The sequence below is a fragment of the Diachasmimorpha longicaudata genome, chromosome 1 (assembly GCF_034640455.1).
Source record: "Diachasmimorpha longicaudata isolate KC_UGA_2023 chromosome 1, iyDiaLong2, whole genome shotgun sequence".
In the NCBI taxonomy this organism is placed as follows: domain Eukaryota; kingdom Metazoa; phylum Arthropoda; class Insecta; order Hymenoptera; family Braconidae; genus Diachasmimorpha; species Diachasmimorpha longicaudata.
Window position 1 is genome coordinate 4,098,042 of NC_087225.1, and position 13,406 is coordinate 4,111,447.

Consider the following 13,406-nt stretch of genomic DNA (forward strand, 5'->3'; position numbering starts at 1 on the left):
AATTAACAACAATTGAGCGGTCAAAAATAATTAACGGCCCGATGTGAGCAACACCGGAAAAAACCGTTGACGAGCGGGTCGAAAGGTCCAGAGAGTTCGATTTAGATAACTGAGCGGTACACTTGAAACCACGTGTTACAGTTGAGACTATCCGGAAACGAATGACCGAGTGTTTAGCTCGATCGATAGAATTGGTCTGAATTCCAATCCCACGTGACCTTTAGTGGGGCTATTATCTTATGCAGGATACTAGTGAGCTGTGTCTAGGAAGTGGCGCCCCGAAACCAAAGGAATGCCAGTTATACCCATGGCAACGATCGATTTGTTGTGATCGTTGCCTAACGGTGAGCGGTAGGGAGTGTGTGAGTGAGGACCTGCCGAAAGGCAGGAATTCCAACAGGGTCATTTAAAATTTAAAACGAAGGACAAAACCGCGACCTTTTTCCCAAAAATATTAACTCGAATGTATTTTACTGCCAAATTCTGCCGTTTATGATATATTATATTGCAAATCTCGTTCTCAATGATAATTAGTGTAGTCATGCTTGTCATGCTTAATATCACAACGTTCAACGCTAAAAATTTTATTTTTTGGCGCCATCCGCCATCTTATCTGTATATTTCATCCTCCACCACCTTCATATTGTTTTGTTGTACCGACGTATCGACACGTTCATCGTTAACTCTTCACATCGTTTTATTAAACTAAACATAAAAAACAACGTTTTATGCTACTGGAATATGCCAGAGTATAAAAAGAAAAGGTCGAGGTCCAGGTCACGGTCATCAGATCGTCGACAGAAAAAACGCAAAGTCGACCAAATGCAGCTACAACTGGATAACCTCACAAAGGCGGTTGAAGGCTTGGTCCGAGCCCAAAACAACCAACCTCAAGCTTTGCCACCATATAATGGGGCTCAGCTACCCAATATTGAGGTTTTAAATACTGAGATTGCTGGTAAGTAAACTCCATACGAGTTTTTCCTCAGTAAAAGGTATTGCCCATTTATTCCATACGAAATTTGGGAGTCAGTGTCCATACGAGACTGACATGCACAACAAGTGCTCCAATACCTTTCCATAGTGGTTCTTTTTCTCTGCTCGCCTCTCCATATCGTTTTTTGTCTAAAAATTACAGACAACAAAGAGGATAAAGAGAATATCCCGGAGGTAACTGCGAGCACCAACTCTGAAACGAACATGAGAGATGACCTCAAGGGTCCAGCTACAGATTTTTCCCTAGACGCAACGGACAAGGATAACATCCTTAAAGTTTCGGGAGTAGACGTGAATGAGTCAAAATCCAAAAAAGTAAAATTTCACGCCAAATTGAAAAATACCTGGTCCAAATGGGTGAAGCAGGGGCTCCCAGAAAAAAACAAGTCTGAAATTTTGGAGTCATACAACCGAAAAGGGGATCTGTTCACAGAGGCTCCCAAGGTGAATTTGGAGATACTCCCTCTTCTCTCTGATGTGGCAAAAAGCGTGACCAACCTTTTTCAGAGACACAAAATTGTATCGGTTCAGCGTTGATTGCACTAGGCGGCGCAATTTCCATGCTCATCGACCCCCCAGGTGATGGACTAGATGAAGACATCTTTACCGATTACTTGAGCCAGGCGGGACAGCTATTAACAGACGTATTCTTTCAGCAGTCTCTAGCTCGGAAGTCATTCATCACGCCTCAACTCAATAAATCAATAAAACCGGCGGTTGAGGCGATGATTTCTGACGAATGGCACTATGGGAATGATTTAAAAGATAAAGTGAAGGATATCAAAGAAATCGCCAAACTTGCGAACAGATTAGGGAGAAACCCCAGCCTAAAAATATCATGAGATCACAGGTCCAGGGAAACTCGAGGTACCCGTTTACGAACTCTCGTCAGACGGGGTACCATCAGAAATCTCGGAAGTTCCTATTCAAGAAGAGGTCGAATCAAGGTGCATCCTCCAGCTCAGCCAAGATGAGCTCTCGGACGATAACCCAATCTTCATCAAAGAAGTAACGCAGGTACGGAAACCAACTGGACGCCTGAGTTTCTTTATAGACAACTGGCGAAAAATCACTTCGGATAAATATATTTTGAGTTATCTGGAAGGATATCGAATTCCATTTACTCATAAACCTTATCAGTTAAATTCTCCAAAGGCACATGTCTTTTCTAATGAAGAAATGGAGCAGTTGCGAATAAAAATTGATAAATTATTATCAAACGGGGCCATTGAAGAATGTACTCCGTGTGAGGATCAATTCATCTCTTCTTACTTTCTTGTCCCACAACCTGACGGATCGTATCGTTTTATTTTCAATTTAAATAACTTGAACAAATTCATTGTTGCTCCGCATTTTAAACTTGAAGATATCAGGGCCGCTATGAATCTCTTATCACCCAACGATTTTATGGGAACAGTGGATCTTCAAGATGCCTACTTCGTAGTACCCATCTATAAACACCACAGAAAATTTCTCAAGTTTGAATTTGAAAGAACACATTTTGAGTTCACGTGCCTCCCATTCGGTCTTTGCACTAGTCCCTATATTTTCACCAAAATAATGAAACCTGTAGTCAATGTATTGAGATTGAAAGGTTTTTTATTAGTACTGTATCTAGATGATTTTTTATTTATGAACAGTGCAAAAGACACATGTAAACTGCAAATACCTAAAGCATCGAAATTTCTGGAAGATTTAGGTTTCTTGACAAATTGGGAAAAAAGTTCTGTGATTGGAAAACGAAAATGCAAATACTTAGGTTTCGTGATTGACTCAGTAGATTATTCACTAAATTTAACTGACAAAAAGATGAAACAAATATCTGTTTTAGCTTCTTCTTTCCAAGTAGGAAAAAGTTACAAAATTCGTGATTTTGTCAAATTTTTAGGAGTGATAACCGCAGTTTGCCCCGCTGTAGGTTATGGTTTCATCCACTGCAAGATCCTAGAGCAACAGAAATTTCTAGCCCTGAAATTTAATGGTGGGGATTATGATGCAAGTTTATACATAAGGGATTGTATGCTTACCGATCTTAATTGGTGGGAACAGAACGCCAACATTGGCCGCAATCCAATTAGAAAAAACAATTTCAGCATAGAAATTTTCTCAGATGCTTCATTGTCAGGTTGGGGGTGTTATTGCAATAATGTATCTGCTCACGGTTTTTGGGATGAGGAAGAAAAGAATAAGCATATAAATTACCTGGAATTGCTCGCAGCCTTTTACGCATTAAAATGTTTTGCATTCGATTTGTTTAAGTGCGAAATTTTGCTCCGACTGGACAATACAACCGCAATTTCGTATATAAACAGAGCGGGAAGTGTACAATTCCCACATTTAAGTAATTTAGCTAGAAGTATTTGGGAGTGGTGCAAATTAGGAAATCTGTGGATAAAGGCCTCATACATTAGTTCAGCGAGTAATGGTGATGCTGATAAAGTTTCACGCATTGTAAAGGTCGAAACTGAATGAGAAATTTCTCAATCTTATTTTGAGATAATTGAAAAACGTTTCGGTTGTTTTTCAGTAGATTTATTCGCTTCCAGAATTAATAAAAAATGTAAAAAAATTTTCTCTCGTTTTCCGGATCCTGAGGCCCATTCAGTTGACGCCTTCACTGTCGACTGGAACAGTGAGTTCTTTTATGCATTCCCTCCATTTTCAATGATTCTCCGCACATTGAGAAAAATTCTAAATGACAAAGCCACAGGTGTACTTGTAGTACCATTATAGCCAACGCAACCATGGTATCCTCTTTTCCAATCTCTTCTCACTGAATTAGTCACTCACTGGTTAGCATGCAGCTGGGATTTATTTTTAAATGAAATAAACTCATAGACAGAGTACAAGTTATATTTAATTATTTTAAAGAATGAAACTACATGAGGGATCAAAGGTGAAAACCTCCTTGTCGCTACCACGGCCGATTACAACCTGAACTGACCCCTGGTGCCCCTCGGACATCCCTTCGGGCCCCACGCGTACTCCCACTCCAAAATATCAACCTTTTGGGGAGGCTTTTCCACCGAGCCTCCCATGGTTACAAATCTAGCCGTGCGAAGACAAATTTAGGAATTTCCCAAATGTGGGCGCCAGGCCCGCTACCTAGAATAACCGAAATAAGACCTAGACGGGTAAATCGCTTTATTACCCGTATTTCCCTTAAAATATTGCTTAAGCTCTAAATGGTTTATATGGTATCTTAAAAGTAATGGGACAGTTTTCCTGTCCCTACAGTAGTATATCTCATTTTGCAAACCATCTAGATGTCAAAGATCATTTCAATATATATTTTTACGACTACTGTTTAATTATCTCCCATCCTGCTGCAGATCCAAATCAATTGGATATTCTCTCCAATCGAGATCTTCCCACCACGGACGTTATTGATATTTATACTGATAGCAGTAAGAGGTCAGATGACATATCTGTTGGTTGTGTATTTTTTTACCCTCGGCTTAACATCACTCGTAGCTTTTCCATCCATCCACAATCCTCAGCATTTACAGCAGAATGTATTGCAATTAACGAAGCGATTAAAATTGCATTGTCATCTCCCGCCCATAACCATCTCATTGACACCGACTGTCTCAGTGCTCTCGACTCCCTGTCTCGACCGTCAGATCACATTAAAGTCAGTAGTTTTATTCTAGAAATTAAAAAAAAACTATAAACGCTTCGTTGAAATGACCAACCACTCAAAAAATATTGAATTTCGATGGGTCTTATCACACACGGGACGCGCGGGCAATGAAGGAGCCGACCGCTTGGCCGAGGAAGCTACGAGGCTATCGGCGGATAAGACTACTCTCACCCACTTTACCGACTTTCGGGAAGAATAAAAAAAAACCCATTAAACCAATAATTTGAAATATGTACTGAAGATTCCCTTAAGAGGGGCCAAATCTACTTCACCGCCTTCTACGTTAACATACGTACACCCTGGTTCTACCCTTCCAAGTTACCTCGCCGAACTATTTTATGGGTTACCAGAGCTCGCTCAAACCATGACCATCCGGCCTTTTCACTCAAACGTAAAGAATTGATGCATTCTGTCGTTTGTAGATGTGGTCATCCGAGTGAGGACTTTGATCATGTCCTCTGGAACTGTCCTCTCTATGAGCAGTACAGAAATCCCATGATCCACGGTCTTGTAGCGTTCAGACACTTACCACCATACAAAACCCAATCTTTTTTGAAAGGCCTGAATAAGAAATTGTCAGTTACTGTAGACAATTTTCTGAAGAAATGTGATATACATGTACAACTGCTCAACTCCTGAACATATACTAACGAAAAACTAAATTCGCTAACTCAAAATCACTTATGGAAATACATATTTGTAGCTTTATAAACCTATGGGTTTTAGCAAGGTTAAATCAATTTTTTTTAAATCATCCTTACATTAACAAAAAAAAATTTTTAATTTGATGACAACAGAATTTTTGTTGAAAAACAAAAGTGTATTAAAGGACCTCTACTCCCTCAGTAAAGTAAACGAGTATTGAAAATTACCTGAAATTTCCTGAAACATCAATGATATTCGATATCCTATTTTCGCTTTACATAGGAAAAAAGTTGGAAAATCGAAATTTAAAGGAATTGCCATTATAATGAATTTTAGAAAAAATCGTAATTTATTTATACGTTGTGAACACCGATGCTTGCAATAAATAGAAGATTTCACGTTCTATTCACTATCGCAGGAATAAAGAATGTGCCAATAAATTGCATCATTCAATTTCATTTCCAATAGAAACACTAATTTATATCTATGAAATGCTGAACATATGACGATTAATCGATAGTCTCATTGAGAGGAAAATTAAAATAGCTGCAAGGAACCCCAGTTGGGGTTGATATAACCCAAACGCACGAAGATTAAATTTGGGTGCATTGCAGTATTTCTATCCCGACGCAAAAAACATCATATGTACAAGGCGAATCATTAAAAACATATTCTTCAAGGCCATTTATGTATCGGTGCTGTAATGTTCGTCTTCTGGTGGGATGATTTATCTATTGGGGTTTCTAGTTATTTCTCGGTTTACTTCAATGTAATTATTGATAGGTCCATTTGTTCCCATAAACTCATTTTTTAAATGAAAAAGGCAATTTTTTCTAAATCGCCTTCGTCTGGCATTTACATACGTGACCTATTTTTAATCTTGCGAATAACGATAAATTTACCTGAATCTTCTAGTCTATGAGTCGGTTGTCAAATTTTAAATAATAGTGCATTTCTAGTTGGATCTATTTCTGCTGTAAGATATTTGGTAATAATTGTTGGAAAACAATAGGTAAACAATTGGGACATGGAGCGTTCGGTGTCGTAATGAAAGCCGAAGCCCGAGGAATAATGGAAGACGAAGACACGACAACAGTTGCAGTGAAGATGGTGAAACGTTCTGCAGAGTCCATTCACATTCGAGCACTTGTCAGTGAGCTCAAGATCATGGTTCACCTTGGTAAACACTTAAACGTTGTCAACCTCCTCGGTGCCTGTACTAAAAATATCGCAAAACGTCAGTATTTCAACATCACGCTAGTGTCCAGTAATTGTAACTACATATTCAAAAGTATCATTTCAATTTCCAGGTGAATTGCTGGTAATTGTGGAGTACTGTAGATACGGAAATGTGCATAACTATTTGTTCCGTCACAGATCGGACTTTGTAAATCAAATAGATCCGGCCACGGGAAAAATGGATGTGTCTATCGGGTCGGATTTACTGAATCGTACACTCAGCGTGGGAAGCACTAATAGGTCAGTGTTTTAAGATACAAAGCCTCACGAGTGTGTAAATAACCTGGTGATTGCATAGTTTTGTAAAATTGTCACCAAACTTTGCAGACGATGCTATTTATTTTTTATCAATAGAGTAACTTCGCAGGAAATCATTAAATCCTCTTGAACTGAAAACCATTCGCCGCCAGAGTCAACTAGCTAAAGCTAGGTCTATGCTATTTCTCCATGGGTAAAAAAAAATGAGAAACACTGATTAATTTTATGTTACAAAGAAGATTTCAATTCTTAAGAAATAAGGAATGAAAATAGATGAAATTTGATTAGATTTCGTAGCGAAATTGGATGAAAATAAAACGCGAGAATTACTTATGCATTTGACGTTTCGCACTTGTCTGATTCTCAATTGATGCGAGTATGGGCACAATAGAAATTGTCAATGAATTCAATGCAGTGAGAGACAAGAATTATCATTTTTCACGATTTTTGTTGACTCTAAAGCGGGCGGCGCTTCAGTCATTGGACTAGTTCAACAGGGTTAACTGAAAAATTTCATGCTTTTCTTTTGTTGGTGTAATTTATTCCGATGAGATTTAGCGCATGAAAATCTCTGTGCACATTCTCTCACCTTTGAACAAAATCGAAATCGACGTATTTTTCCATTTACAAAATGCCGCAATTTTTCGTGAGTTTTTTCATATCAAATGAGTTGGGCTACATGTATTCATAATTTGGTATGGAATTTGTGTACGTTTGAAATAACTAAAAGAATAAGTTTTTTTGGAGTCAGGTGGACCAGAGTTTATTAAAAATAATAATTAAAACATAATTTAACCTAGCAATTACAAAGTTCTATTGTTGTTGTAGAGTAGATATTCCAAAATCGTTCAAACTCGACGCACATCTGCACATACCGTTTTCGTCCTTAGTATTAATTGAATCGGAAAAAAAACAATCACTGGAACTCTCAAGAAAAGAATGATCGATTTGATGAAATAACCAACAAACATTCAGCTAATAATAACAAGAAATTTACTGATCAAAAATAAAATTAAAATTACTGTGGGGATAATTTTTTAAAAGATAAAACAGCTTACAGTTAATAGACTTTCTTTAATTAGGGTCGTCAATTTACACTAGGTTACTAATTATGACCAACATTATTATTATTATACCGTGGTTCCGTTGCGACTTTATCTAATACCACTTTCAAGGGGTCCGTCTAAACTTCGTTAAAGAGTATTTCTTCTAATACTTGCGTGGGGGAACGTCTTCCTAAAACTGTGGGTCGAAATGGACTCTCTCCAAAGTCATCCGCGTTGCTCTGTGAGTCCCAGACAGTTTTTCTTAACTTTCCCTCCCTTGTCCACAGCATCCCTCGAACATAATGGCCATCTTCCAATTTTGGGGAATTGCCAAAACTCGACGAGCGTGCGTCAGGCAGGGATCGAAAATATTTTCTCCGGCGCTTAATAAAATAATAAAACGACCTCACGCCTGTCCCTTCATCAATTATCCTATCCTAAATAAAACTTATAAAATTTTCCGACACTACATTACAGTATAATTTGTATACTGAGCTCGTAAGAGAGAATGACAACGAAATCAGTCGACTTCAGAGTGAAGGTATTCGCTAGTTCGTATAATTAAGAATTTACGCCAGAACAAGGGATCTTTAGTTAGTCGCGCTCTAAATCGTTTTCTTATTTTTAGTGCGGCTGATAGTGCAGGAAGAGGAAGATTTGACAATTTTGATAGTGAATTCTGATAGAAATTACTGTGCTGCTTTACAATATCGGCAAAAACTGTAGGCCTGAGAAAAGTCACTAAGCCGCCTAGTGAAATTTCTACATCAGCTTAGGAAAACTTCTATATCGGCCTCGTAAAAATTTACAGCGTAATGCCACATTTCTCATGACGAAGGCCAACGTCGGCAATAATCGGCTATATTCAGCCTTCATCGTTAACCAATCACAATAAGTTATCGAAAAATTGCTATATGACACAGCAAAAAATGAAAGAAGGCAGAAAGAAATAAACCGACCTCGATAAGAACTTTTAAGAGATTTCTATTCAATTTTCATCGAATTTCAGATAGAAAACGATAGACCTTCAAATTTTATAGTGCTGCTTAGTGAATGTTACAAAGCTATATATGATCCATCAGATTCGAAATGCGAAGATAATTAGAATTAACGAAACGAAAATTCCGTTTTAACACAGAAAGCCATTCTCAAATTCACCAGAAATACCGTCTAACCCTCTTCAGGCATCAACTAATTGGAAGAGAATTAGAATTGGAGAGAAGACAATTCCGCTTGAACCCAACCGGGAATCGAAACCAGGTCTCCCACTAATGCGCCGGGCACTTTTTTTTCTTATAGTTCGTGGATTTTCAGTTGATATACAGGGTGTCCCAAAACTCAACGTCCAAACTTTAAACTTAAGTTGGGGGTGAAATTCTGGATCGAAAAGTCCTGAGTGACTTTTTGATCAGATGCACCTTCTTCAACTTATTCAGGGTTGAAGTTGGACGAATCAGGGGCGTGTGGTAACCGGTCGCACGACGGTGAGGAAAACGTGCGAGTGTGGTGGTGTCCCCACCATACGGTACTACTTCCCTGCGGCGGCAGAAAGAGATGACTGTTGGCGGCGGGTAAGAGGAAGGGGAGGGAAATGAAAAAAATGAATTCCCGCCCGCTACATAAACATTATTTACTCCTCCCCTAATTAATGCCAAGGATGAAATCAAGGGCATTCGATGGATGAATAAATTCCCCATCGATTGAGGCGCATTCCATCCCTTAATCTAATCGAAAAGGAGAAAAAACAGCGTTGAAAATTACAGCGCTGGCAAAAAAACCGGGGATTTAATTTTCTAAAACCCCATTAGCCCTGTATGAGATTTTCATTTTCTCTTTCAGCGAAGGAGAAAAAGAATGATCAATCGCTGATGATTTTTTTTTTGGGTTTTTTTTTTCATTTCCCTCCCCTTCTTCTTACCCACCGCCGCCAGTCATCTCTTTTTGCTGCCGCAGGGGAGTAGTACCGTGTGGTGGGGACACCACCACACTCGCACGTTTTCCTCACCGTCGTGCGACCGGTTGCCCCACGCCCCTGATTCGTCCAACTTCAACCCTGAATAAGTTGAAGAAGGTGCGTCTGATCAAAAAGTCGCTCAGGACTTTTCGATCCAGAATTTCACCCCCAACTTAAGTTTAAAGTTTGGACGTTGAGTTTTGGGACACCCTGTATAATGGATCTGATGGTAGTTGTATTCGAGCAATTACTCTAAGTCTTGAAGATGGCAGGGTTCATCCGACATGACGGAGTAGGAGCCCAATCGTAGCCGTTAACTTCGTGATGGGGTTGGTCTTATACCCCCGTGATAGCTCAAATTGACCCAACCCCCACTCTCGATGCTACGTGATTTGAACAAAGGGGTCTCATATAGCTTTCAGAGGGTGATAGAAAATACTTTAGTTCCTCTTGAGGAAAATTAAACTGTCTCTGGCAAACATTTCATGATCCAAACAGTTGACTGCGCGCCTCAAATTGCACTTGAAAACTCTATTGAAAAAACTTTACAAACAACTTTTTGTTTTGGGTGACCAGGACTGCGTTGAAAGGTTTTAAGATTTATTGATAGTTTCCAGTTTCCAAATTTCTCAAACCCGCTTTCTAAGATTTCATATGTCATATGTGTAAAATCGCGAGAATGTTTCTACTGCGGCAACGATACCAACTATTTAAATGCGTTAAAAATAGATGGCAAAATAATTCCATCTGAATAGTACAATCTAGCGATAGATGTGGCGGCCATAGGGACCCTACTCACTCACTAGCAGTCTACGCGACGACGGAGGATGCAAAACATGATGGCGACGGCTATCTGGTGAAGATGGGAGAATGGGGTGAATTAAAAGAAACGTGTTCGACCTTTTGGAAATCAAAGATATTTTGTTTTTTCCTATATTAATAAAAAAATACGTTAATTGAAATAAATGAAGAGTTGATTAGTTGAAAATATTAACAGATATAATGGATAAAATCGGGCACATTACATCCACAACGGAGTAAATCGTGTGATTGGCACTTACACTATATAATCTATCATTTCGTTGCACAGACTTTAGTATGTGGGTCTAGTCGTCGAATCATCTAATAGGTAAACATTCATTACAACAAGTTAATGTTCCGATGAGCTGTGATGTGAACGTTTTGCAAGCCACCAGCCAGATCGTTGGGCTCGAAATACACTTAATTGTTTATAGTGTAGAAGTCAGCACTAGGGAGATGAACGTAATTGTGCTAAAGTTTATCCCTGTAGTCGAATCACCGGTAAACACTGAGCCGATGATTTGTAGCCGATTCCGAAATTCAATAGCGAATGATCGCGAGAAGTCTGTATGTGTCTTGATGAAGGTGGAACGACACAGCCGTTCAATTTGGAAAGATAGCGAAGCACAGTCACTGAATTAAATTAAGCTGATTTTGCGCGATTTTGGAACGTCGAATGGAAACCGCCAGGAACGCGAACTCAGTGAATAACTTTAATTAATCTTTAATGTCGGAATAAATTTCGAACACAACGCGACATTTGTTTTTTTCTTCAGATATTTTCAACGTTCATTTTCACGATATTATTTGTACTTTATTTTTTCTTTTTTTCTTAATAACTCTTATAATGAAGACAATTTTGCGCTCTTATATAACTTATTCAAGATAGGTTTTGTCCTCTATTTTTCTATTTTCATGTTTCGTAATTCCTTCTCGAAAATGTATGAATTTGGTGAAAATATCTTGAAATGAAGTAAGCTGACTTCGACAATAAATAGCATGAAGTGAACTTACAAATAGACTGATATTAATTTTACAAAAAAAATTAAATAGATTCAAGATGAAATTTCGCAAGACGGTTCACAATATCCACGGAAAAACTATTAGTGGACAACATTTAGTGAAATAAAACGCGACAAACTCGTAAAAATTTTCAACTTTTGTAAGTTAAGTTCATGACAAATCTGAAAGATATGGAAAGTTAGTTTTTGCTATCCTCAAATCATAGAAAATCAGGGCCAGTCGATAACTCATTTGGTATGAATTTCCACAGAATTTCTATTCCATTTTATATACATTATTCAACTCAATAAAATAGTACTAATGCCTATAATATAATTTCGAATGAATTTCATGGTCGTCTGGTGATTTTTCGTTGATGACCTCACGCTATAAAAACCTTGGATGGGACTGGGTGCATGTGGTCTGTGGTTTAACACGTTCCTGTTACCTGCATATCGTCAAGCAGGATAAAATATGCGACCTTATCATTTTCCCGTACTCTTAGCTTGAGCTCCAACGGCGATTCAGGGCCATACAGTCCCGATCCTGATTCACAGGGTGTGACTATGACACCGGATGGAATGGCACTCAGCAATAATTCCGTTCAGCCTGCCTGGCGATCAAATTATCGGGGAGATTACAAGGATAGTAATCTGAAACCCATATGCACACAAGATCTATTATCTTGGGCATTCCAAGTTGCTAGAGGAATGGAATATCTAAGTCAGAGGAAGGTAAGCTGTCTTATTGTAACTATTCACAGAGCGCTCGAAGTCAAAAATTAGTAGCGATATTATTAAACGGCGGTAAACCATATCGTTGATTATCCTTATTGATCTTCCCCAATGGAATCGCTCCATTTCCTGATTCTATAATTTTTCATTGGAAATGATACAGATGGAAGTGAATCTAGAAAACCACGGCGAATGAATGAGTAAAGTAATTCTAAATATGCACTTCAATGAATGCACTTCAATGAATTGGAAACGTTACATTTAAAAAAATAATTGAAAAGATCATTGTTAGAGGAACCTATGATAATTGTTCCATCGCAGCTGGGGTCTTTTTATTCGTCTTAAAATTATTCTCAATCTTGGGGAACATAAAATCGCTAATATTGACGAAAACCCCAACCTCTTAATTTCTAGGAAACATCTGCCTGTCCCCTAAACGATTTATTGCATACACTCTTTGAAATTCCTCAAATGTTCGGGTGCTATTAATAACGGTTAAACCTTACCTCAACCCCATACGCGGCGATTAATGTTATTACGGTTCAAATGTTAAGGTTCCATTTTCCTTAGGGTCTTGGGAAATTTCCAACCATTTAGTTTTTGAATTTTATCCCTTCTGAGTTTCCAAGTAAAGGGTCTAATCCCAAAACCTCCTCTTCATGCAGATTAAAACCGCGACTTTCTTTATGGTCCACACTTTCTGCCAAGACGGCATGGATTTTTTCACTTGTTTTTGTGTTTTGTTGTCACTCTGACTCCCCCATCGATAATAATAAGTTCGTGTTTGATATCCATACATTATAAAACAATTTCGTAGAGATTCTTGATTTTTAGTCAAAATAAAGTGAAAAAAGTGAAAAGTGATATGACAACGTTTTTCTAATTGACAATTTCCATTTTCAACTCTTCCCACAATCACCTCCTCAATATCCCGATATGTGCGAGTGAACAAAAATGTTTCCTATCATTGTGAAGTGGAGTGTTTCACTTGATTTCAAGGCACCGTTTTCTCAAATATTGAACGTAAAAATGAAAAAAAATATTCCTTTCTTATAAGACGTGAATAGTGCCGTTGCTCTCAATATATA

At 38.3% G+C, this 13,406-nt stretch overlaps 2 protein-coding genes across 6 annotated transcripts in view; both read left to right on the plus strand.

Moving 5' to 3' along the window:
- The window catches only part of LOC135167356 (vascular endothelial growth factor receptor 1), an 82,148-nt gene that overhangs the window by 65,642 nt on the left and 3,100 nt on the right, over nucleotides 1-13,406 (plus strand). For 4 of the 5 annotated variants that reach the window (XM_064130477.1, XM_064130510.1, XM_064130502.1 and 1 more), the window contains exons 16-18: nucleotides 6,297-6,521; nucleotides 6,595-6,763; nucleotides 12,051-12,318. In XM_064130477.1, coding sequence (XP_063986547.1) covers nucleotides 6,297-6,521; nucleotides 6,595-6,763; nucleotides 12,051-12,318 — 662 coding nt within the window. The remainder of the gene's footprint in view (nucleotides 1-6,296; nucleotides 6,522-6,594; nucleotides 6,764-12,050; nucleotides 12,319-13,406) is intronic. The other variant, XM_064130485.1, reaches the window with a different exon arrangement.
- Nucleotides 742-6,270, plus strand: LOC135166543 (uncharacterized). Its single transcript, XM_064128870.1, has 4 exons — nucleotides 742-958; nucleotides 1,139-1,440; nucleotides 1,485-1,766; nucleotides 1,840-6,270. Exons 1-4 carry the CDS (start codon nucleotides 742-744, stop codon nucleotides 3,466-3,468), a joined length of 2,430 nt encoding a protein of 809 aa, XP_063984940.1. The 3' UTR covers nucleotides 3,469-6,270.